Below are 26,579 nucleotides of genomic sequence, written 5' to 3' on the forward strand. Positions count from 1 at the left end.
GCACTTACTTTTCCCATGGGTAAAACATTGATAATAAAATTGCTAATGCAAACCGTAGCTTCCTCTTTATCCTTATAATAACAACCCTTTTATTTGAGAAAACATCTAACATTTTTATGCAAATTTTCTGAGCTTCTCACAGATAAATGGAATTCATCAAAACCTTCTTTTCAAGTATTAGTATTTCTAGACATCGGAAACACACACCAAGTGCCCTGCTATCTCCTAAATGTCACCGCACCCTCACAATACAACTGCTTTTTATCATAAGCAACCATCAGAAAATCAACTCCCATCGCCAGTTCACCCTTCTCCAAATGCTGACTTATCCTACTCCATCACCTTCGCTACTGCGGCTATGTCTGATCTCTAATCCCTACCTCTATCTCTGCGCCTGTCTGACCTTAAGGGAAGACAACCTATGAACAGGGATTAAAATCTCAGCAGATAGTAAAGCTAAAGTGGGGATAGCTGCCACTTTGAGGCCTTTCTGTCCCTGTCGTGTGGCGGTGAATTACTCCGATGGCTAAAATTTGTCCGTGGCTGATAAGCAGCGCAGTGCGCGGCTGAATTCGTACTGAGTGACCTGAAGGGAGTGATAATGGGAAAGCAGTAGTATGGGTTCTGGCAAAGGTACAGCTAATAATAACCAGTTTCAATCCAGTGAAATACGGCTCATTGTACTGCAATGTTTGTCTCACTTTTTCATTGGAGTCCTTGCACCCAGAATGGAACCTATTGTATGTCTTTTTGATGGTTCGGGATTCACGTAACCAACGCACAAAGAGGACCCATGTAGCTACTGCAGAGAGCACATGCAAACTCCACACAAAAAGGCCCTGTCCCGTCCAGGAATCAAACCCAGGACCTTCTTGTTGTATAGCAAGTGTTCTAAGTGCTTCACTTCTCTTTGACAGATTGTATAATCTCTGCCCAAGTCAAGTGCCATTTACGTATACCATGTTAAGTATAAGTAATAAATACGTTTTGGGACTTACCTTAGGACCGTCTGTTCCGGGAGTTCCAGGCAAACCTCGGGGCCCCTGCAGACCCTGTGGTCCAGCTGCACCTCTCTCCCCGGGAAATCCTCGCTCGCCCTGAACAGAAACATAGTGGCCATGAGGATGTGCCGGACCACCACTGACAAAAAGGTGAACAGAAGCATGATCTTACTCTGGGTCCAGTGGCACCGGAAGCTCCAGCCTCTCCAGGAACACCCTAAAACAGAAGTACAAACATTTTCAAAACCTTTTTTTCTTGTGAAAAGAAATTGATTAAACAATAAGAAAACAAACCATGTCTCCGGGTTTTCCTCCCTCACCAGGCGGACCAGGAGGTCCAGGTAGACCCTGTGCAAAGAAACATATAACGTTAAAATATATGGCATAATGAAAGCAATACCAAGTTCATAATAATAATAATTATAAGCATCTGAGTTATGGTAAATGTAGAACAAACACACTTTTCTTAACAGCACAGAAACTACATAATAACAGGATAATAGGATGAAAATAGAATAGAAACATGGATAACGATGGACTAACATTTTGCAACCCTGTTTCTATATTATTAAAAAAATAAACACATAAATAACCATGGTCACTTAAAGTCTTTATATTGTGTGAGGGTTTTACCAATGATCTACTAACAGAAAATAAAGTACAATGACAGATGCGTAACATGCTTCCATGTGCTACTTACCGTAATTACCATATTACATTTTTATCATGGTATCACTATGCCGTTAAGTAAAATACTTACAAACGGAATATATAAAAAGAATTAAAGAGCAGCAAAATGCTGATCATTTACTTCTGTTTAACTCACCTGGAAACCATGGGGACCAGGCTGTCCCTGCTCCCCTCTCTCTCCAGCGGAGCCCTACATGAGTCATAAAAATAACAACCATTTGTACACAACAGATTTGTCAATCATACAGTATACAGTGAAGTTCTAGTTATTGGGTATTTTTATGCTACTTTTTGCTTGACTACCGTAATGTGACACAATAAACATAATTTGGTGTGAAATCCCATTAGTGAAGACTTTCATCCAGACACATCTGCAGTACAATGATGGGTGTGATAAATTAAAAAACGGAGGGAGGGAGAAGAGGCATAGATGATATCAGAAGAGTTGGATCAGGAGATAGAGATACATACAGCTGGGCCAGGGGGTCCAGCAGCGCCCGTCTCTCCATCTTTGCCTGGCAAACCCTGAGGAAAAACCAAACTGATATTATTAACTTTGCAGACATCTGATTAATATTGAAGCTCTTTGTCAGTGCTGCATATGTGAGAATGTACTAACGGTCGACAATAAGCAGCTATAGAGGTACATTATTGACAAGCTCATTTACAGTTTGATTTACTCACTCTTAGACCAGGTGCTCCACCCAGTCCTTTGTCTCCAGACTTGCCAGGTTCACCCTAAACAACACATGAGATGTTTAGGCAAGATTCATAATGTAAGTAGAAAGTACAATGCAAGTTTCAAGATGCAACACTTTACTCACTGTTGCTCCTTTGGGTCCAGGGAATCCCATGACACCAGGCTGCCCCCGCGTTCCTTGAGGACCAGGAGGGCCAGGGCGACCGTCCTCACCAGCACCCCCCTAAAGAGAGAGTCAGACTTTTACTCAATAAAACCTCCATTATAGGACACCTGTTGTATGTACTGAACATTCTGACAACAACCTGCAACCATTGTTAAATGTTCCTGCTCACAGTGAGAGCAACTGAGAAGATCATCGGTGCCCCTCTACCCTCCATTCAGGGCATTTACTCCACCCGTTTCACCCACAAAGCCTTCAGAATGGCAGGTGATCCCACCCACCCATCACACTTCTCTTCAGTGTGCAGCCTTTAAGCAGGAGAAGAGTATGCAGACCAGGTCTAGATGTCAGGATGCTCAACTCTCTCACCTTCGTGCCCTCCCTTTGCTTCCATGTGATATTTCATTCTATGTGCACTAAGCGTTTGAGAATAATATAAGATAAATCCTCTGTCTGTTTCATGTGGATAAACTGAAGAAGAAGAAACATCTTTCACCTACCATTAATGTTTCTGGGGGCTTATGGGCTGCATAGACTGTTGTATGTTACGAGAATGCAACCAGTTTATTATCAACTCAACTCAGTTTTATTGTCCTGTAAAAATCAGTAAGATTTTACACACAGCTCTGTTCAAACAAGACTGAACTGACTCTGAACAGAAAGATCGCGGACAAAAAGATAAAACTGCCTCAATAAATGACCTGTAGAATAAATCCAAGTCTCCATGTGTTGCCAGTTGATAAAATTTCATAAAGCATATTTCCGATGCCCTACATTCTCGACTTGCCTGAAAGCATAAGGTCCACTTTGGGGTTAATAGTTATCATCAAAATCATGAAACCATCTCAGAGATTCAGCCCCAAGAGGTGCTCCGAAACAGCGTGTGCGACAAACCCATTTTGATAAGTGAAGAAATCCATTTGGGATGCTCTCACTTTCCTAAACCAGGACCAGCCCTGCATGATAATTGTTCATAAATGTTCTGCACTTTTACGATCCACTAATGAGATACAAGTTGTGATAATTTTATAGTTCAGCCCACACTTGGAGACACAATTGTATTTTCAATAAAACAAACAACTGCACTTACAGAGGGTCCCCCTTTGCCTTGAGGACCAGCATCACCAGGACGTCCAGTTAAACCCTGTATGAAAAAATCGGAGTCAACAGACATATTTATGCATGGAGGCGATACGTGAATGTGAAAACATATTGCAATGTGGCAAATCGGAATCACGCCTCTGATTGGCCATATGTGCAACAGGAATATTTCAACATGTGTGAAAGATTTAATATGTAGGATCTGACAAACGGAGCAGGGCAAATTAGAGGTTTTTACATAATAGTAAAAACGCAGTACCTGTGGTTTGCTGTCGACAAAATCAACAACTTCAAATCTTAAGTAAAATCAAAGAATGTTGTAAATTTACATAAGCAGCTCACTTTAAAATCTGTGCAAATCAATCAAGGTTTTTCCAGGATAAACACAGCAAATAACCTGACATGTAGCCTCCAGTATTATTAATGCAACGTTGACAGTGATATGTAGTCACTCACTCTGGCACCAGGGAGGCCGGATTCTCCAGGGCGTCCAGGGTCACCGCCGGCACCCTTAGGTCCACTGGCACCCGCGGATCCTCTCTCACCGGGTGCGCCCTGAGGTAGAAACAAAGTTGCTCAGAAAGTGTGTCTGGAGCTAAAGGAGGTGATATGTGACTCCTCAAAGCTCACAGGAGATCAATCTTCTCTGTTAAAACGTTGAGACAGACACATTGACCCAATAGGATGAGTACGTTCAACTGTGGCAGATTCATTTTTAAAGTGTGAAAATGGGGACAAGGGAAAATCTAATTTGATCCTCTCAATAGGGACATGTGGGTCAGAAGAGTGGCCAAAGTGTCTGCGCTCTACTGCCCCCCTATGGTCAACGACTGACAGGTTTCATGTGAGACTCTGACAGGAGATCTTTGTCACTTTTGGCTATTTTATTATTACTATATATATATATATATATATATATATATATATATATATATATAAAACCATGCACGGAGGGTTCCACCCCAAATCCAGCACCCTGAGACTGTACGCTAGCCGTAAGAAAGGAGGCCGAGGACTAGTGAGTGTGAGAGCCACTATCCAGGATGAAACATCCAAGATCCATAAGTACATCAAGGACAAGGCTCCGACAGATGACGTGCTCAGTGAATGTCTCAGACAATGGGGAACAGAAGATGAGGTGCTGGAGGTCCCGTCATGGGAGGACAAGCCCCTACACGGCATGTACCACCGAAACATAACTGAAGTGGCGGGTATACAGAAATCCTACCAATGGCTAGACAGAGCAGGACTAAAGGACAGCACAGAGGCACTCATCATGGCTGCACAGGAGCAGGCCTTGAGCACCAGAGCAATAGAGGCCCAGATCTACCACACCAGACAAGACCCCAGGTGTAGACTGTGCAAAGAGGCCAATGACAATCCAGCACATAACTGCAGGGTGTAAGATGCTGGCAGGGAAAGCTTACATGGAGCGCCATAACCAAGTGGCTGGTATAGTGTACAGGAACATCTGTGCAGAGTATGGGCTGGAAACCCCAAGGTCAAAGTGGGAAACACCTCCAAAGGTGGTCGAGAATGACCGAGCCAAGATCCTGTGGGACTTCCAGATACAGACGGACAAAATGGTAATGGCGAACCAACCGGACATTGTGGTGGTGGACAAAGAGCAGAGGAAAGCCGTTGTGGTCGACATAGCAATACCAAGCGACTTCAACATCAGGAAAAAGGAACATGAGAAACTAGAGAAATACCAGGGGCTCAGAGAAGAGCTGGAGAAAACCTGGAGGGTGAAGGCATCAGTGGTGCCCGTGGTCGTTGGGGCACTCGGAGCAGTGACCCCCAAACTGGAGGAGTGGCTCCAGCAGATCCCAGGAAATACATCTGACATCTAGGTCCAGAAAAGTGCAGTTCTAGGAACAGCAAAGATACTGCGCAGAACCCTCAAGCTCCCAGGCCTCTGGTAGAGGACCCGAGCAGGAGGAAAAAGAGACCGCCCGCGGAGGGTGAGGAAGAGTTTTTTTTATTTTTTTATATATATAATAAAATTGTGGAATGGAGAAAGCGGAGCTGCCAAAGTTACTTGAAACTCTGGGATGAGAACTGCTGTAATTCTTGGATTGCAATAGCATATAGACAGGTGAATTTGGAGACAGGCAGTAAGAAACATGTTTAATTAGGCCACGGGTCACGTTTCTGAAGCGCATGGGGAGCAGCTCCTTAATATAGGCATGCTACAGCAAGACCATCGGCATATACCCTTTTCTCTCAGGATTCAATTAACAGTGGGCTAAATAGCCTGTGAGAAGGTAAAAGGATGTAAATGCAAATTTAAGTTGTGAGGCTATTGCGGCATGGAGCATTTTGGAGGCTGAGGTGATTCTGTCAATCACACTCCAGATCAAATGTAAAAAGTTAGCGGGGTTTCAAGTCAACAAGTAATGGTTGGGACAGAACATGAACGAGCTTGGGAGAATCGGCGGGCCTGTACTGGACAGTCCATGGCCCAGTTCTGGCTCGCGGCCCCAAGGTTGGGGACCCCTGCTCTAATGGACATTCCATTGAAGGTTTTGCTTCTCTTTTAGTCATTAATGAGCACAGGCTTGCAATTCTGACCTCCACATGTTTGTCTTAACATCATCCTATTTCTTTCCTTTTGCTCTTTTCATTTTTGTTTTCACCCTGTTCGATATGACGGAATTGCAAAGTGCTTTCACAAAACACACACCTTCTTCCTTGTCGTGACTCAATGACATTGACCCTGCACAGCGCCACCTATTGATCTGGAGTGTTCATCATAGGAGTTTTAAATGGGGCAAATCAGTTTTACTGTTTACTTTTTACTCTTCATAGAAATGTTGCGGAGAAGAAAATATATTCATTTTTCAAATGTTGTGGAAGACGTTTTCAACAATTGATTAAATTTTGATCATTCTCACCTTGGGACCTGGCAGTCCATCCTGACCAGGGAAACCACGGTTACCTGGCGTTCCCTAGAAAACCGGCACAAAAATAGAGTTAACCATAATCTCTGTTAGACAGGGCTTGTTGCTGCACAAGTACATGTGTATTTAGATTTTAAGTTGTTTTTGTTGCTATATAGTATTATTACCCTCTCTCCAGGTGGTCCAAGTGGCCCAGCAGAACCGGGCTCACCTCTAGGTCCACGCTTGCCCTCTTCTCCCTGTGGGCCATTGACTCCCTGTGGTCCGCCTGGTCCCTAACAAAACCAAATACACAATTTCAAAATCTTTTTGCACAAAAACACCTGATTCTGATGAATAAATGTGCAAATCAACACAATAAAGCAGAACTTACAATTTCTCCTTTCGGCCCAGCTTCACCCTTGAACCCCGCGATTCCTGGGTCTCCCTACGGAGTGACAAAAGGTTTTGATTTTAATCCTTTACAATTGCTGTGGCAATTTACAATAGCTGAGTTGTGGCAATCTACATGTAGTTCTCATTAATGTATAGCTAGTACATACAGAGGTTCCTTTCGGTCCAAGAGGCCCAGTGGCTCCCTGAGGCCCCGGAGGTCCACGAGGTCCAGGGAAACCAGGGGCACCGGCGATACCAGGAGCACCCTACACATAACCAACATCACACAAAAGTTATCTGCTGAAGAATCAAGAACCAGCAACAACCAACAAACGCACACTTAAAATGTTAGATTGAACTTACAGCGGATCCTTTAGAGCCAGGAATGCCATCAGTACCAGGGTTGCCCTACAGAGATAAGGAAAACAGGCAAAGGCCATATCAGCATCGTTGGATATAATTTACAGTATATCGGGTAAAAAATGTTTAAATTGCATGTTACTCACAGAAGCACCGGAGGGCCCAGATGATCCAGGAGTACCAGACTCTCCACGAGGTCCCTGAGCACCCTCAGGCCCACGAGCACCAGTGGGACCAGCTTCTCCCTGGGCACAAACAAAATGAATAAAATATAAAGAAAAATTCCATTCTTGTTTTTGAAATTAGAACTGAAATCTGCAGTATCAACAAACACAGTACCTAATTGTCTGTATAAATGAACATATTATGTATTTATTGCCAGTTTTAAAATATAGGCCATATACTGGATTTTTTGGGGTTTTCTGTAAAACAAAATACGACAAAATTCTAAAATTGATCATAATGCTGATACAAATACAAAAAAGAGGGAGGATATAAACTGATTCCTACATTATACCTCCCTCGTGGGGAGTTGACCAGGAAGGGAGACTATATGTGAGACATACACAACACATCAAAATACACACCAGGGTGTCGGGGGATGTCAGATAAGAGCGTATTTTAGCAGTAAAAACAATTCACCCACATCGCCTATGTCTGACTGTGTACTGTATATGTGATTGTGTGATTGGTACGGATTGGCAGAGACGCTTCTGTGGTCACAGGGCAGCTGTGGCTACAGAAATAGACCCGAAAGTGGCTTGTACACTGACTTTGAATATGTTAGAGTGTGTGATTCTCTGCCAAGCTCATGGCACATCATCATGCGGATAAATCACTTCCAAAGCTGGATGGAAAATACTGTTAGAGGCAGAGTACCAAAAGAGAACTTACCATTTTTACAAACATATACAATAATGACAAATTGGAGCTTATAGAACTTTACTGACCTTTGAACCAGGACCACCAGGGAAGCCTGGAGCTCCGGAAGGACCAACAGGACCCTACAGAAGCAAAGCCTGTTGTTATTAACATGTAAAAGCACAATACATGACACACAATATAAACAGTAGGCTGTCAACATTGATGCATAGTAATACTCACTGGAGGACCGGCAGGGCCTGGCAAACCATCATTTCCTCGTGCACCCTGGATAATACAAAATATTTGAGAATGTACATTTGTAATAATGTATAAAAGCACAAGACGCTGTGTTATTTGTGTGACACAGTTGGAAGCCCCAAAATCTACAGCTGAGGCAGCACTGACAGCTGTAACTAAAAAGCTGTCACTCATTCAAGACCCTTAGCGCTGGCCAAGAACTTCCAGGATGGAAAGTTTGAGTCAAGTTAAGGAGCAAAAAGTCTAACAGAGGCAGAGTGTCGCTTGTCTCATGACACACATAAAATAAAGATACATTTGAGGAAAGAATAAAGATACATTTGAGGAAAGACCAAAATGTGAATGATTTAGTCTTCAAGAGAAACAGCATACTCACAGCAACTCCACTGGGTCCAGAACGTCCTCTCTCACCAGGCAGACCACGAGGGCCCTGTCATATTCACAAACAGAATGAGACCACCACTTCTCCCTATCAAAACCAACATTTTCGTTTGCTTTAACTGACACTTACCATTGGTCCAGGGGCGCCACTCTCACCAGGAGCACCAGACTCTCCCTAAGGAACATCACAACATTAAAACTAAAAAGCACTTGCAAACCACAAAGTTCATTCAGATCTTGGTAATTGTGTTCTATCAAAAATTCAGGCATAATTTACAAGCTGTTTTCTCTTATTTGTAAAAAAAAATATATATATAATCCAGGTATTATACAGGTAGAAAAATCTGCTGTGCAACAGGAAGAAGATGAAGAATTCTTACTTTTGCTCCAACGGCTCCAGTGTCTCCCTTTGCACCATCAAGACCTGAATAACCCTAAAATTTTAAAAGAGAAAGGTTGGAAATTAGAAAATGAAATACTGTAATAATCAAATATGAGATGAAAAGCAACTTACTCTGTGCCCTTTGATGCCAGGAAGACCAGGAGTTCCAGGGAATCCACGAGCCCCCTTTAGAACAACAAAAAAACTAAATAAGTTTACATCTATGCCACATTACAGTACTAGGCTAATCATAACTAAGGAGTCACCTGAGGCCCTGAAGGTCCACGGTCACCAGGTTTACCAGATTTTCCAGCTTCACCCTAAATACATTAAATATGAAGTCAATTGAATTATAAAATAAAACCAAAACTTTTAAAAACAGACACTTTTCAGATAGAGCTGAGAGGCTCTTTTTACTGTGCACAATGCGTGTTGTGTTTGCTGCCATCTGGTGGTGAACCTCTGAAATAGCATATTATAACCCTTGATTCAAAAATCAACAGTTTAAGTCTTTAAACGGACTAGATGGAAGTTATCATTTTTATACTCGCTACTACCACCTCATGTCTTACGCGTAACTACAGTTTCTATATTAAGCTCGTGCATGATGGGCTCAAACTAACAACTTTTGGAGTGACAGTGCAGGCGTTTAGCGGCAGTGGTGGTGAATGGGTCAGGGCTCATTCTACATATTAGGACATTGCTGGAGCAAGTAGGGGGAAGAAAATATATATTTGAACATTTTTAAACTCCATCTAGTCCCTTTAAGTTTATCTACAACAAAGGCCGTATACTTGACTTTTTTTAATTTAATTTTTTCAATCACAAACAATGGAAGAGGACTTAATTACTGCATACTAACTTAATTAAGATCTTAGCTGTGGTCCAAACTCAGTCCGAACTGACCTAACATGCTTGAAGCATTCCAATTATTCAGGGTTGAGTTTATAGTCACTTTTCACATCTTGCAGGGTCACTTTCACATTCACAGAAATGCTAGAAAACTCGCCTGAAAGTTCATAAACTTGATCCAAATGCATATTAGATACACTGTGTTTTTCCCACAAATATCTGAGTTTACAATATACTAAAAGAAAACAAATGTATCAAATGTATACAGAAACACACCGCACCTCTACACATGTCTTGTCAACTTAATGTTTGTTTTGTAATGTCATATATGTCATATGTATGTAAATGCAAAGAAAAAAAAGAAAACAAAACTAAATTTGTTCCACTTCTAGAAAAGGAATCAGGTATAGTGCCTTTAAGGTCATGTGTATTTTGTCTACACTGGTGACAGCACCGCAAGAGAGTGCACAGTAAAAAGCGTGCCTTTATTGTTTAACATGTTTGTGTTTCCACTCACGTCGTCTCCGGGTTTTCCAGATGATCCAGGGGGGCCTCGAGGACCCATTGGGCCCTGTCATAGGAGAGAAAGAAAACATGCTCAGGTGAGTCAAAATGAGTGTGTCACCAACAGGGGGAAACGATGCACAGGATGAGAGTCAGGCAGTGATTTGCTTTGAACATTTGACAACTTCAGCCTTCCTTCAGAGTTCTAAGGTTCCCACGGCTGCAAACAGGAGATGAACTATTTAAACACATGAGTGCAATTATCATCTGTGTTAGTGCCTGTAAGACAGAGCACTGCACTGTCATTATAACACCATTTACAACACAAAAGGAAATGAGCTGGCACCAACACAAATGTTTTATCTATTTTATGTAACTAATACAAATGGACAAGAGATTTTCCTTTTTCTTGAAGATTAATACAATATGATCTCAACAATTGCAAACCACAGCAAACTTGAGGACAGATGATTCTATATCTAACAACTTCAATATTTTCAACACAGTTTCTGCCTCTCTCTTTGGGCTGTCAGTTTGGCTCCGGTGTGAAGCTTGATTTTAATGTGACATAATGACTGCAGTGGAAGCCCTTTGGAGATTAGCACAGGGGCAGGAGACCCTTCAGTGTCTGCCTGCTGAGAGGACGGAATGGGGGAATTAGAAAGGGTCAGCTAGCATGAGAAATTAGACTCTGTTCAGGTTTAATGGGGGAGGAATGAAGAGCAGGAACAGATGTATTCAAAAAAAGATTAGAGAAATTGTGTGAGGTGATAAGGATTTAATATTAGGGTATATGGCAACAAGCATTACTTCATGTTATGTCAATACATCAACACCTAAAGCAGTGAGTTGTCCTGGCTAAGATCAGGTTCAGCTTTAGGTTCTAACCTTAAACCTAATACGCAAAACACGCTCCTAAGGACCTGCTAGACACAGAAAATGCTGTCTTTCCAGTGGATAATCAATGAACGGATTTGGATGAGAACCTAACCTATTTAAATCTCATATTTGGCTGCCTTTCATCAACAACTCCATAGAGACGAGCTGGAGACGTCCTGCTCTCAGTAAAGTTACAGTCAGGTCTGAGGTGAGGTGAACCGCTCACGGCAAACACATGTTTGTTTGGCCAGTTTTTAGGTATTTTTCGACAACAAAAATATCTCTAATAAAAATGAATGCTTGTGTTTTATTCTGTTTATTGGATGAGATGTTGCGTGTTGTGGCTTTAAAGCTATTACTTTCAAAAGTAAAACAGATATTTAATTAAATATATAAATATATATAATTGCAAATGTAAGATCCTCGTGCATCAGAATATGTATTTAGCAGTGTTAATTTTTTTTTTTTTTTTTTTTTAACTTTTTGACATGACTTGGTTTCCTGAATTGACATGAGGTTTTTGTGGACTACAACCAGACTAAAACTGCGAATAACTGTTTGACTGATTTTCCTTGTTTTATTCTAATGCATTTTTATTTGTATTATTTTCTCATTTTTTTTGTTTAATTACAATTATCTATGTATGTTTTGTAATGATTGTGTTTGAATGTAATATATTCTAAAATGAAAAAAAAAACCCATCATAATACATTAGTATTTGGCATCAAAACAACATGCTCTTTTGTCTACTGTTTACTATAAATCTCATGTGATAGGAAAGAATATCTCTTATGCAAAAAGCTGTTTTCCAATCTATTAATAGCAATACTGTCTACAAATGGCAAGGAGTTTGAGTCTTAACTTGACTCGCCAAAGGTCACACAGGGCATTGAAATAAATGGAGACTGAAAAGTGCAGTACTTAATACTCACAGATTGTCCGGGCTCTCCTGCTTCTCCTGGGTTACCTTGGAAACCTTGTGGTCCCTAGGATGCATCAAATACATTATTTATAGACACACAAAAAAGCTCAACTCTTTCGTGTTGGATTGAGATTTTAAATGTACTTTTCCACAAGGTACCACAAGGTATTTTTCAAAAAGTAAAGGGTGCCTTCAATCACAGAATGTCTACTCTGAGCTAGATAACAAGTTCAAACAGGTTGCCTGCCATTGCCTACAACTTAATAGTTTTCCTGAGTAGGTGGAGCGACTGTCGTTCAGGAATAGAACACAGGGCATGGCCCATCACAGACTGTGTGATAGTCAGGTGTGAGCTGCTGGTGAAAAAGCCCCGCAGCCAGCAGGTGGGACGGAAACAGTGCCCCAGGAAAAGGCCAAACTTAGACAGGGCTGAGTACACACATTACACAGGAAGGCTACTGGTTGATGGAGGCTAACAGTTTAATAATGTGCTGCTCAGATACCACTAGTTTTCTAATATGTATGTATTTATATTCATTAAAATGTGTTTAACCCTTGTCGTCATCGTGTCTGGTGGAGAAAAACAACAACAAAACAAAATAAAGAAGAGCTGGAAAAGCTGGAAAATTTGGAATATTGAATTAATGGTGTTAGACATGCTGCAATTGTCCCCCAGACAAATGACCTAACCTTTGTTTCCTTTAAGGAGGACACTACAACACTTTTTTCCCCCAAACACTCAGGTTTTGGCCTTTGCCCCTTTAACTTGTAAACATTAACTTGGAAACAAATAAATATCCTAATTTTCACAATAAGCAGTTTAATCATTGCACTGATTTAACGTTTTTTTCCCCGTAGAATTATGTATATGGGGAAACTAGGATTTTTTTCTACATTGTGGTGGCAACACCTACTTAAGAAACACCTACAACCACCACAATTCCCAGTCTAGTTACTCAGAATATTTGATTTCAACATCTCTTATCTGGCCTGATTTATTGAAGTTCGAAATTATTCCTCTAGTCTAAAAACTTGCTTCAAGGACAAAAATAATCCAAAACTACAGATTTCATTGCCACAATTATTGGCTTTTTAAGTTATTTTTTTGTTACACAATATGTCTGTGAAAAAAATGTCAAAGAAAGAAATCTTTCAATACATTTTTCCTTCCCTGTAATCTACAGCAAAAGTTTCAAAGCGGTATTTTATTCACCAACAGTGTCTCACCTTTGTGGGAAAACATGGCGTGATTTGTCTTATATCATTTGTAGTCAGTTTAACTAACACATGTATTCTGGGATGGTTTGACGTAACAATTTCAATGACACACTTTAAGCCTAAAATGCATTGTGTACTTACAGGTGATCCACTGGGGCCAGGTGGTCCTCTGGGACCCATAGGGCCCTGACAAACAAAAGAGAGACAGGGCAAAATATCAGGAAATCTGGTATAACTAACTCTGGTATAACAGGTATAACTAACAATTCTAACAATGTTAGAAATATACACAGCCAAAGGAGCGTCACAAAGTTGTTTTCTGTAGTCAAATAGACTGCTTTGGAGATCTTGTCCACTTGGAGAACCTATTAAAATGATCACCTGCCTTAGCCCAGAGCACAGACTCCACAGCTCTGCTTGTCAAATTCATAAATCCTTTAAAATTCCACAGTGACATACATACTTTCTATAGCTGTCTATTCCTGTTACGTTTGTCAAAGTTACTTCTCTGCCTCCTGCTGCGTGTTTTTCAAGCACAAGGTCATCAATGGCAACTAAACCCTTAAGGACTTGAACTCTACATGACTTTGTACACGATGACATAAAAATAACAACACATCTTTTTCACTAGAAATGTCTTCCTTGTCTTGCATGATTTGTATGATATTATTATTATTATTATTATTATTATTATTATTATTATTATTATTATTATTATTATTATTATTATTATTATGGGAGAAAAATCATTACTTTGGGCATGACTGCTTATTGAGACTCACATTCTTTACTCTGGGGGTGGTGGACAAAATCTCCTTCCTGTTCCCACCAGTGTAAAATAATTATTTCTGTTCATTACTGAAATTGTTTTTGGAAGCAAACGATGTGACCATGTGATTGGCATTTTTGTTTAAGGATCACTTGGGATGGCAGCCAAAAGCAGCCGACTGCACAGGGGTCTTCAGATGTGAATGAAGTGGTCTTTCACTGCAGGGGTAAAGCTGTGCCACAGACGCCCAACACGCGTCAATGAGGCTTTATATCTGCACAGCCTCTACCTGTGTACATGAGACGTGTATATGTGTATTTATGAGTTTCATGCATCTGAGTTGGAGGATTGTTTGACTGTTTTAGGTGGAGTTTAGGGCTTTCACTGTTTTCCTCAGTAGACCCCAGAGTAAATACAGGCTTTCTTTTGATGGAGGCGAACTGTTTGAGACACATAGGCAGGATATGGAAGCAAAAGCTCCCAACAGAGGAATCTGATTGAGTCCTTTCACTCCAAAAAGATCTTCCTCCGGTTGAAAGAGTGCCAAAATATCTGTGGCTCCAAGACCAAACTCCGAGTATACTCCTTGATGCATCCCAGGAAAGCTGCCATGCCAGTGGAGGCGAGTTAATCCAGATAAAAGGTAGATCAATGACTGGTTCCAAGGTTGATAAATATCCCCTGTAGTCCAATAGAATTCATTCAGTCTTCTCCAAGAACAACAATCTTACTCCATAAAAGGTAAAAATCCATGAAGGGAAAAAATATCCTATCATAGGAAAGATGCTCGTGTTTAGATGAAGAGAGTAGCATTCTTCTCCTCCATTCTTCTTCTTTTCCTCTTCCTCTGTATAAATCCCACACAGTGTTTGTGATGAGTTAAACGCTGTCTCTGATTCCCACAAATGTGTTCAAAGACACATCTCATTGAATAAAAGGTCATTGTAGCGTCCCACATCCACATCCCTGGTTCCAGTGTTGTGAAGGAATACAGTGATGTTGGGGGGACCTCAGCGCTCACCATTGGTCCTTGCATCACTCCCATCTGTGCACCACCAGACTTCTCATCAAAACCTCCGGCCATCTGAGCAGCAAAATTCTGTCAATACATTAGAAGACATTATTACTCAATGTACAGTACATTAAAAAAAAAAAAGAAAAAAAAGAAGTGACCATAGGATTTTTGAGACCAAGCACTACTATTAGACACAATCAAATAACTTAAGCAAAGAAGCAAAAATAAGGAGCAAACATGAACGTGCCTTGAAATGTGAAAGTGTTTGCAGGGATTTATTTATCCCAGCAGCCATAATTATGTTTGGTGAGCTGAGATTTTAGCTGCAAAGAGCCTCAACTGAAGGGCTCTGTCAACAGCCCAGACACAGAGTATTAGTGGAGAACGTGGTGTAAGTTTTCATCTTGCATACAAAGGCCTGCTTGTTCTCAGACATTTGCCCTCCCAGGTCTAATTCTCCAAATTTCTACTATACCCTCCTCCCAAACTGAGGCTTATGTTTTGCTGATTTCCCAAATGAAAGCAAGTCCAACCTTAGAGGTCACATAATTAGAAGAGAAATGATAACAGTCACTGGATACTTACTCCACCAAGTCCAGGGGGGCCATTAGGTCCGGGTGGCCCAGGAGGGCCGGGGTTACCGGGGGTGCCAGGTTCACCATCTCTGCCACGAGGGCCGGCGCCTCCCTACAATCAACACAGACCATGGAACGTGTTACTTTGTGGCTTTAATGAAATCCTAACTTGCATACAACTTATGTAATCATCTGCCATCAGTGTCTGATGATTTGAGTGTCAGGAATATCCTTCAAGGGGAATCACTTGAAGGATATTCTTGTGGGCTTAGGCATGGCCCAAAAAGAGCAGTATCTTGTGACCCTTTGTGGTTGAACAAGGAAATTCCCAAATTGCTTAATACACAAATCCGTGATATCATAAAATGCAACTGCCAACAAATAACTACACATAAATGTTTAATAAGAAATATTTCCTTTACACACATGTACAGCCATTTGAGCAGAAGGTCACACGTACATCATTGCACTTGCCAGTCAGTGACAGAAAAATGTAATAATGCAACAGAGCTGTTCTGATACCACCTGCTTCGACTGAGAAGAGGACATAACCAAATGTTTCAATCCAGAAGTTGTTGCTGATTTATTAGTGCCACTTGGCATACCTGTGTACATGCCGTGACAAATGACCCTCAATTTTGACCAAAGAATGTGCTAAACACTTTGAAGGCTGAAAAGAACAGTGCTTTCTGAAAACAAAAAACTACATCATGTGACATCAATCAAAGCTTTTTATTTGTTGATGAATGCCGCATATATAACCAGAGCTGAACAGGAGAAATAACTAGATACTACACAAAAACATGCATACCTGCTAAATTACTATTAATATTATTTTAATGTTGTCATTTATATTGTAACACATTTAAAAGAGTAGGATTCTCAAAATGCTAATGGATTACATTTTTTAGAACTAAGTAAATATTACACATTTACTACTACTACTACTACTAATAATAATAATAATAAAAATAATGCTACTACAGTGCTACTGCTATCTCTGATACTACAACACCTCACACTACTGCATTACTGTTCAATACACAGAACAGTTCACCTGACGCATAGAGGTAAAAATGTCTATTAATAACTCACCTTCTCTCCTTTGTCTCCTCTTGGTCCGCGGGGTCCCTGCTCTCCTGGTGGGCCCTAGGTGAAAGCCACAAAGCGTCAGTGTAAATGTCCTCAGGTGATACTGCCATTATCTAGGACTTTAGAAACAGCTGTGACCTGTCAGCTTTTATGTCCTATTTCCATTTCCTGCCAATGTAACCTTCAATTACATTTTATTTCTGCTTTTTCAGCAACGATGAAACAAAAAACTTGAGATAAAACTATGCCTTATATAAGAAAGAACAGCTGAAAGCGGTGCATACCATGGGGCCACCTGGTCCTCTTGGTCCTACAACCTAAGTGTGTGAAAAAGAGAGTTTCCAAGTCAATGCAGTGTACATCAAAAGAAATCAAACATATTTCACATCATAAAATATCCCTGCAGCTTATGTACCATATATCCCTGTTTTTATTTAACAGTTTATTGATCTTTAGTTTCTTAATGGCTCTTTCATCTGAAGAGACATAGTAATTGCTCATTTCTTCAGGACATGTCATGGCAGAAAACAAACAAAAACAAAAATGTGCGTCTATTCCTAAAGCACTTCCAGGTGCAGCTACAGCGGCTGCTGGAGGAGCTTCATATAGCACAAAACTCTTTATTGGCTGTCTTGGAAGAACATTATACAACATACAGTACAAACATCATTCATAGGTATGATACAGGGCCTTACATTTATATATAGTGATCATTACATAATGCAGGGGTTCTCAACCTGGGGGTCGGGACCCACTAGGGGGTCACGAGACAAATTTGGGGGGTCGCCTCACGTCATCAGATTTTTTTTCCATCATTCAACTCATTTTTGTAACTTTTTCATCATTTTTTGTCACATTTTTGTAATTTTTTCGTCAAATTTTCTCAATTTTTGGGGATTTTTTGGCCATTCTTTGTCACATTTTTGTCATTTTTTTTCATCTCAGTTTTGTTGCTATTTTCACAGCTTTTTTCCAGAAGCTTTTGGATTGGGGTAAAGCCAAACTGGAGAAAATGTGCTCGGTTCAGGCGGGAGTTAAGGGGTTAACCTGTTTTTCCCATGGTCTGACCCGGGTGGGGGTCACGATCCTAATTAACTGTTATAATGGGGGTCGCGGCTCTAAAAGGTTGAGAACCACTGACATAATGTATAGCTAAAGTAGTTTTAGTAACTACAAAAAAAATAACCTATGTATCTTAACTAACAAAATAAAGACCTACATAAAGGGTGATAACCTCAAATAGTAGTAAATGTGGATAAAGTTGTGTGCTGTGGTTAGATTACATAAACAGCAGCTTAATTTGTTTTTTTTTAGCCCAAAAGCACAGACAGGGCAAGCAATAGGTCACAAAACAGTCTAACCCAGAAGTTAGTCAATATTGCAAGCACGTAAATAATACATCATTCTTATAGCATGAATTAGGCATAAACTAGAGCTAAATCATGAAGTGACAGTACAGAGGAGCCTGAAGCAGCCCGTACAACACCAGGCAGGAGAACCCCTTCCACATCTTGCACCATTTCAATACTTACATCAGTAATGTCTCCTGGTTCACCTTTCTGCCCCTGTAGTGATAAATGCCAAAGCAACAATAAGACACAAATAGTAATAGCTATTTACAAGAGTATTATTAGCCCACTAGGTGACAGAGGAAGTAACTATTATCCGGCTGGCTCTTTCACATCAAAGTCTCACATAAATCCATAAACTACAGGATTCTGAGTAGCAGCTGATAAGGGTAAGGGACAGACAGGGGATAATTGCAGGTGCCTTCATTTCACAGACAAACCACACACACTGCAGGAGCGTATGGGACTCACCTTAGCACCTGGTACTCCTGTAGTGAGGGAGAGAATAGGAGAGAGAGAGCAGGGTTAGCCATTAGCTTTCAGTGTACAAAACATACACTTCTACTACAGTGTACAGCAGAGCTTCCCAAAGTTTTCGGACCACAACCCCCAAAATCACCAGATCAACAAATTGGGACCCTCCACTGTAAAATATAATTAGTATTTATGATAAATTCAGGTGCACAACATCTGGTTTATTGATGCCTGTTTTGATAGTATGTTTTGATATTAAGCTTTGTTTCACTAAAGTACGGAGCCCCATATATAAAAACATATATAAATACTTTTTTTTTTTTGCCAACAACATTCGTTAGAACAAGAGCACTGGCATTGCATGGCTGTACCTGGCCCAATGAAGGCAGAACAGCGTACTTCATCTAGGGCCCGATCGATATAGCTGTATATTAGGGTATTTTCGAAATCAGGTCGATATTTCCAGAACTGAAAGTGATAGAGACTTCCCACTCTATACTCACTACTGCCACCTCAGGTCATACGTGTAACTGCGCCTTCTATATTAAGCTTGTGCATGATGGACTGAATTAACCCCTTTTTGAGTGACAGTGCAGGTTTTTAGAGGCAGTTGTGGTGAACAGGTCTGGGCTCATTCTACACATCAGGACATGGCTGGAACATGTAAGGGGAGGAAAATACTTTTTTAAAATTTTTAAACTCCGTATAGTCCCTTTAAAATGGGCCCTCCCACAAATTCCTAGGCCTCAGGGGAGCGGAGAAACATCGCGGTGAAAATCGGTCGGTTAGTATACCTGTTTTATATATTTTATGTTGTAGACTTTTACATACAGTATAATAAGAATCCCAAGAGATCGAGACTTATGTTTTGGAATCTAATGACTTTTGTCTTTCAAACGAGCTCCTTCTGAAGCACCAAAACATGAATATACAGCGCCCCCAGCTATCACAGTTCAACACGTTTAGAAGCTTCATAGACAGGAGTATAGACGAAACAATTTAAAACAAATGTGGCCATAAATATCATGTGGCCATAAATATCAGCGGTTCAATGATCTTATTTCAATTATATACATTTTTTCTCCCTTTAGGGAACTGTAGGGGCTCCATACAATGTATACTGCTTTCAATCAAAAATACAAGTCATTGTTATGAATTAAAAAAATATTGTACTGAAAACAACTCACGACCCGTGACCCCCGAGAGCTCCGGACCTCCTCTTTGGGAACCCCTGGTGTACAGCAATACAACCTCATACTCATACATTCACTTTGTAATCCCTTACAGGATAAAGGTTACAATAACCTGATAATCTATACTGTGAAGTGCACCTAAAATCCCAAAAGTATAGGGACAGTGTTGGTTGAATGTCCATCTCAGAGTATTAGATGCGTTATAAAGCAAATTAACTGAAATTAGCAAAGGCATAGATGTACATGTAAACATCAGAGTCAGAAATGTAAGTAAGCTTAACCTAGAGTAGCTTTAGAGGCAATATAAGCATAGCCTACAGAGTTTTCAGCATGTCACAGCTGCTTCAGTGAAAGCTAACTCTATGAAGGTGATGTAAAACAATTAATAGTTTATTTGAATGAATAAAAAGCAGTCTTTGAAGCTCCTAACTACAAGCAGGCAGTGTAAACAATGACACTTCTGATTTCAGCCATGCTCCGTAACCATTTTTGCTGACATTTCCAAAGTGGCTCGACAGTTGTTTTGATACCGGGGCCCGTGGGCATCAGAAGTCTGCGACAGCTTTAAACGAAGCAGATGGCCCTTGAAAAACCCTGAGACGGGTTTTAGTTGACGTGGGAGCAGAAGAGAGGTCCACAGAGAGGATATAGAGGAGAAATGTGGGGCCTTGTCTGGCTGGTATTTCCTAAATCACTCCCACATGTTTTCATCACACTATAGGGTAGCGCAGAGTATTTAAACAAGATGGGGCCATGGTGGAGCAGCCTTATGGGAAAAGTTAAATAAAGGTAGCATCAGGCTGAAATCAAGTCAGAAGTATCATTGGTGAGGTAGTGTTCTCATCATGTGTTTACTTTGGGGACAAAAATAGCTGTCATTTGTTATTGACAAAATTGAAAGGGTGCAGGTGACACTTTGCCTTATAAGCAAAAAAATGTGTCATAAAAGAACACCTAAAACATATTGTTGTTCTTTTTGTCAATTCAAGAATAGCTTCACATCTGTATGAGTAAAGTACATATGACATTTTTGAAATGCTGTTCATTTGATAAAATTAAGCCAAAGATTTCACCTGCACCCTTGTTATGACCATTACTATAGGATTATGCCTCTATCCACCAAGGTAAACATGATCGAACAGTAATTTATTTATGATATGCGTGATATAAATAAATTACGACCAATGGTTGTAGATGGGTCAGCGGCGCAGACAGGGCAACACTCTCCAAACGGGATTTCAGGTTTGGCACAGTCTCTGAGCTCCTCGCAGACTATCTCGTCACACAGGACAGTTCCGGTGTCACACACACAGATGCGGCACGGCTCTGGTTTCCACACATCCTTATCGCTATAGCGCTGTCCGTCCTGTATACAGCTCAAGGAGTCCTCCTCTGTCACTGCACATCAGCCAAAGGAGATTGTACATCAGGAAAGGTGTTAGTAAAAACTGAAGCAAAACTGTCTAAAATGTTTCAAGTTGGAGAAGCAAGTCAAGTCAAGTATACAATTTTAAAAACAAGGAGCGCCGACTGTGGGAAAAGATGGTTACAAAGTTCAACAACCTTGATGAAATACTAATACTGCCTAAATAAACACTAATACATTCTATCTCTAAAATGGATCATTTGTTATTATTATTTGTTTATTTGCTTGGGACAGTGAATGTTAAGACATACAACTCTCCACGCCACATTGTACCCATCCGTTTATTTTCCTGCGTTATTGCGAATTTACACTCACAATCACACTCTCTTCCATACACCGGTGAACATGGACACTGGATGCAAGGAGTTTTGCTCATGAACACAATGACAGTATGAACTAGAAGTGATTTCTGGTTAGAGGGTTATGTTCAGTCATTACAGGTCTATTGTGTCTTGAGGAAAGCAAAATATATCAATCAAATAATCGATCAAATAATGCTTTTGCCACAGTGGAGCAGCGGTTAACGCTCGTGCCCCACAGCAAGGAGGTCCCAAGTTCGATTCCACCTGAACGGGCCTTTCTGTGTGGATTTTGCATGTTAGGTTTCCTCCGAGCACTCCAGTTTCCCATACCACTAAAAACATGCACAATAGGCCAGGATGAAAGAGAGTGTGTTTGAGAGTGTGAGTGTGGGACGATGAATGCAAATTGTTCATTAACATGCGCTCTCCCTACCAAATACACCAATAGAATAACCCAGTAAACTTGATTCAGACTTGGAACCTTGATGTGAAGTTTGTGTCACGCAAAAACTATTATAATTCATTCAGATTTATGTGTTTTGAATATTGCAATAAATACATTGTCCTATGGAAATTTGGACTCACATTTGTCCCTAGAGCCATTGTTTGGACACATTTGATGTAGCTTAAAGACACAAAGTAATTTATTTTCCATTTAGAGTTAACATGAAAAATAATGACCTTCACATTAGCCCCAATATAAAGCTACAGAATAATCCTCCAACTATGATTATTATGTTAAATGTTACATGGCTCCAAGTTTTTGGCCATGATAAAAAAGTACATGAAATAATGTCCTTGGTCAATGAAAAATATTGTTTGCTTTTTGTTCCCACACATTCAAATAAAAAGTCAACTATAAGCCAAGTATGTGTAGCCTGCATTGTCACCACTAGGAGGCAGTCGAACACCATCAAGTGGCTTCTAGAATCAGCTGAGCAAATCTAGAGGGAAACGGCCAGTAATAATTCCACACTTGTCAGAGAAGTGTGGCTGAATTCCTCTACAGTTAAATATGGGCCGAGTTTACATTGAGGGAGACACCCCAATTTACTCCAGAGCACACAGGCAATGCATTCTCCTGTAAAGGTCAATTTACAACCACAGCTGAGCAAAGTGTGGGTGGCTCTTAAAAGTGGTACTGTTATGGGGGAATAGATCACTGCTCCCATTAAAAGCTTAGCAATGGTTTGTGGCCGGCTCACATTCAAGTTTAGAGATACAAAAAAATAAATAATAATAACATAGCACTAAAAATGCATGCCTTGGACTAAGCACAAGAGATGCACTGTAAGTAGTGATATTTACTTAAAAGCTGGTCCGGCTAAGCCAAAGTTTACAGCAGCAATGAAAGAGGTTATTCTGGACAGGCACAGCGTGGGCAATTCACAAACTGCCTTGAAAAACACAAGTCTGGAAAGGTAAGGCTTAAATATACACATCAGAAAAGGAAAAAAAAGAAAAGAGTAAAATAGTGAGGATAAGCCAGAAAGTTGCAGCCTGTTGCCAGTCACATTTTTCGTTTGACATTTTAGACTTAAGATAAGATAAGACAGAACTTTGTGGCAAATAGGGGTATCTTATGCACAATGAAAACTCTAAAAAAAAAAGGGGGGCAAAGAACATAAATAGTAATAAAAAAGTTAGAACAAAATGTCAACACAGTGCAATGTTTACACTCATAGTGCAGGTGATAGAAACAGAAATTAATTTGATTACAGGGCCACCATTAATAAGCATCCAGCTCATCAAATTTTGCATGGCGTTAAAGCACTGACTGAAAGTGGCTTCAAACTCACAGGTGAAGGGATCACAGAGATTGGGCGAGATCACAAGCAGACCTTTTCACAAATTCACTGAAGAAAAATCTGTCTCCAGTTAGAGAAATAAAAGCCAGTATTATTCCTGAGGCCTGCACTTGGGAGTGAGTAACCTGAGACGTGAGACCTGACTGCTGCTTCTGCTCTGCCATTTAGCAACTTTGAGAAAACATATAGGGAAAAGGCTGTCTGGAGAAACTTTCTGGAGAAATTAAATATCAGCAGCACATTCTTAAAAAAAATATGGGACCCATTCATGAGTTACTTGCAGTGGCTGGTGGCAGGAATGCTGAGGAAAACACTGGGACATAAGCATATCCTGTATTAATTGGATATTGTCTCTAATTTAGAATTCTGCTGGCTTCCTGTGTGTTCAGTGTTATTTGTTTTGTTGTGTTTGTTAAAAAAAACAAACAAAACAAAGTTGACAATGCAAAATTAAAAAAAATTAAAAAGACTTTGATGAGCCTATTATCCGAATTTCTGACCTCCTTTAACTTGTCTCAGTCTGATATAACTGTCACTGCTATTGATGATCTCTAAATCCTTGAATCATATGAAACATCATGGCTGGCCCTAGTGCACTTCATTTTTCAATTGGCTAAAATAAAAAACGAATGACAACAATATCAAATAGCAGCACAGGTACAACATATTTATATAAAAAAGACACCATTCAAACGCTCATGCCTCATGGCTATTGGTCCGCTCCAGCACCTCCACAGGCTGGGATTTGCCTCCCTGCCCTCTGACAGTAAAGGAATGTGAGCATTATAACTAAAGGCCCTTCAGCCTGTCCACCTTTCACTTTCCCCTGCCCCTCCCCAATCAACCGTGCACTGAACTTGCAGTTCGTAAGACAGTAGCCTCATAATATAATAACTGGCTGACGCTTTATCTGCCTACTAATAACTTGAAAGTTGCATTAGGACACCGGATTAACAATACAGCATACATACAGACGAAAATCAAAACGTAATCTGTCTGAAACTCTCCTCAACTAATACATTTCAATGGATCCCTTTCGTGCGTAATGGTTCCGATCCGTGACTTTTACGCACACGTCTAAGACTTGCATTTACGTTATTTCACCAAATAAAAACTGCAGGAGATTAAACACAACATTCATTCTTTTAATCATTATCGGCTAAAATTTATCTGGCACATCAGTCAGAAACAAAGGAACCAGATTAGTCCGTGCGTAAACCCTTTCCACTCCAGCAGTAGCTCCGTAAGTGCAGGTGCAATTTCAGAAAGTTTTTGGAGAGAAAAGACACAGACATAACTGAACGCGTCCAAATGAAATAAAAATGGGCTTCACTTACGATCATCTTGGCATCTTACAACGGATAATAGACAGACTTGGGAAGCTACAAGTAGCAGTAAAGTCCTGGAATCCATATAGCTGAACATGTCTAATGGACATGCAGGGCCCTTCAGGGAGAAGACGAGGCGAGCGCAGGCTTCTCTCGCGATTTAGTATGTGTCCCCAGTTACAAAAGACGAACCATTCGACACGAGTCACCCCTCAAACCCAGCGGAGAAATCCAGCGGCAGGACAGAGACCGGCCGCACAAAGTCAGCACCGAGCGCTTCAGGCCAGGCACTGTAGTTTTATGTTCCCGCTACCTTCAATGAATCTTCGGATGGTTCCAAACAGCAGGCCGGCCCCTTACCCCCTGTCAAGCTGAAATATGAGCCCCGTCTCCCTCCCATTCTGTCTCCCCGGTTTCATTATCCTCGTCCAAGACCACTCCTCCCTCCACGTGCTCGAACTGAACCCACAAACTTGAGAAGTTTTGGAACTTTATCGCCCCGCCCCTAATTGTCCCGTTCACCAAAACGGATTATTACTTTAAGCCAATATATATTATGACAGATCTCAAACTTTGCCACCAGATGGTCAAAGAAAACACTTTGACTGAGGTCATATAAGGACAGCAGAATTCAGACAGATATAAGCATGGTGCAAATTTGTAAAACTAGTTGACAATTGTAATTATTATGACTTCATTTACTGCAATACCATGTGCACAATTATCCAGTTAGTATTTTACAAGGTAAAAACTGTTAAAGAGTGATTCAGCAAAGATTAAGTCATGAACCATGTAAAAAGTTTACCTGTATCCATTGGTCGAGCTATATTTGACTGATCTGTGACAGGTTGCACGCATCTTTTCCACAGGGTCACCCCGTGATGTCGTGCAGGTTGTAACCTTTGGGCTGTTACCTCTGACCCCACACACTTTATGGGCAACAGGAGCAGCTGGAGCGCCTGAGTACCGTTCCTTCTGTTCTCTGACACTGTGCCACTTAAGAATGAAGTAGGCTTATTCAAGTCAAATAAAAAAAGGACTTATTGTAACATTTTAAGGTTTATTACAGATAAATATACATGAGTACAAGCTATGTAGAAGATCTGTTTCCCTGTCCCAGTAAAGTTTTCGCACCTCATTAATAAACTTGTATTTTACTACGTGGAGGTCATGTAAATGTATTACTATTGGTAGAACAATGACACTGATTACAATAATGAATTATTACGGCATTACATTTTATCCCGCTTAGCCAGGGCTGAGTGGTCGAGGAAACAGTTTAAACAAAGAGGCCCAGATTTCCTTATCCACGCACACTTCCTCCAGTTCCTCCTCCGACGTCCCAAGAAGACAGGTGTTTAAAACACCTCAGCTGGCTCCTCTCAGTGGATGAGCAGCAGCTCTAATCCAAGATCCTCCGGTTAACTGGACCCCTCACCCTATTTCTAAGGGAGGATCCATGGGACACATCTTTTTCAGTTTGAAAGAAAGCTTTGGATGTTTGTTATATATTGTGATTGTGTTGTATATATGTTTGTTAATATATTGTGATTCAAGGACAAATTCTAGCTCTTGGGTGTGTGAGTTGCAAATAAAAACATGCACTTTTATCATTAAGTTAACAACATGGTGACACCTAAAGAATGTGAGGTATTATTCTACATATTTAAAAATAACACATAAACGAGAGATCAT

The 26,579-nt window shown here is 40.5% G+C and overlaps 1 protein-coding gene across 1 annotated transcript in view; it reads right to left on the reverse strand.

The window, feature by feature from the left end:
* Positions 1-25,110, reverse strand: part of col2a1b (collagen, type II, alpha 1b) — a 36,302-nt gene extending 11,192 nt beyond the window's left edge. Inside the window, exons 1-33 of the mRNA XM_079578930.1 lie at positions 24,894-25,110; positions 21,203-21,418; positions 18,825-18,841; positions 18,537-18,569; positions 17,289-17,321; positions 17,008-17,061; positions 15,923-16,024; positions 15,344-15,421; positions 13,695-13,739; positions 12,346-12,399; positions 10,548-10,601; positions 9,445-9,498; positions 9,311-9,364; positions 9,177-9,230; positions 8,927-8,971; positions 8,792-8,845; positions 8,398-8,442; positions 8,244-8,297; positions 7,440-7,538; positions 7,297-7,341; positions 7,101-7,199; positions 6,932-6,985; positions 6,726-6,833; positions 6,553-6,606; positions 4,112-4,210; positions 3,645-3,698; positions 2,516-2,614; positions 2,376-2,429; positions 2,163-2,216; positions 1,828-1,881; positions 1,296-1,349; positions 1,174-1,218; positions 999-1,097 (exon numbers count right to left, since the gene is read on the reverse strand). Coding sequence (XP_079435056.1) covers positions 999-1,097; positions 1,174-1,218; positions 1,296-1,349; positions 1,828-1,881; positions 2,163-2,216; positions 2,376-2,429; positions 2,516-2,614; positions 3,645-3,698; positions 4,112-4,210; positions 6,553-6,606; positions 6,726-6,833; positions 6,932-6,985; positions 7,101-7,199; positions 7,297-7,341; positions 7,440-7,538; positions 8,244-8,297; positions 8,398-8,442; positions 8,792-8,845; positions 8,927-8,971; positions 9,177-9,230; positions 9,311-9,364; positions 9,445-9,498; positions 10,548-10,601; positions 12,346-12,399; positions 13,695-13,739; positions 15,344-15,421; positions 15,923-16,024; positions 17,008-17,061; positions 17,289-17,321; positions 18,537-18,569; positions 18,825-18,841; positions 21,203-21,418; positions 24,894-24,981 — 2,205 coding nt within the window. The 5' untranslated portion in view covers positions 24,982-25,110. The remainder of the gene's footprint in view (positions 1-998; positions 1,098-1,173; positions 1,219-1,295; positions 1,350-1,827; positions 1,882-2,162; positions 2,217-2,375; positions 2,430-2,515; positions 2,615-3,644; positions 3,699-4,111; positions 4,211-6,552; positions 6,607-6,725; positions 6,834-6,931; positions 6,986-7,100; positions 7,200-7,296; positions 7,342-7,439; positions 7,539-8,243; positions 8,298-8,397; positions 8,443-8,791; positions 8,846-8,926; positions 8,972-9,176; positions 9,231-9,310; positions 9,365-9,444; positions 9,499-10,547; positions 10,602-12,345; positions 12,400-13,694; positions 13,740-15,343; positions 15,422-15,922; positions 16,025-17,007; positions 17,062-17,288; positions 17,322-18,536; positions 18,570-18,824; positions 18,842-21,202; positions 21,419-24,893) is intronic.
* Positions 25,111-26,579: the final 1,469 nt, after the last annotated feature.

The sequence above is a fragment of the Gobius niger genome (assembly GCF_951799975.1).
Source record: "Gobius niger genome assembly, chromosome: 20".
Lineage (NCBI taxonomy): Eukaryota > Metazoa > Chordata > Actinopteri > Gobiiformes > Gobiidae > Gobius > Gobius niger.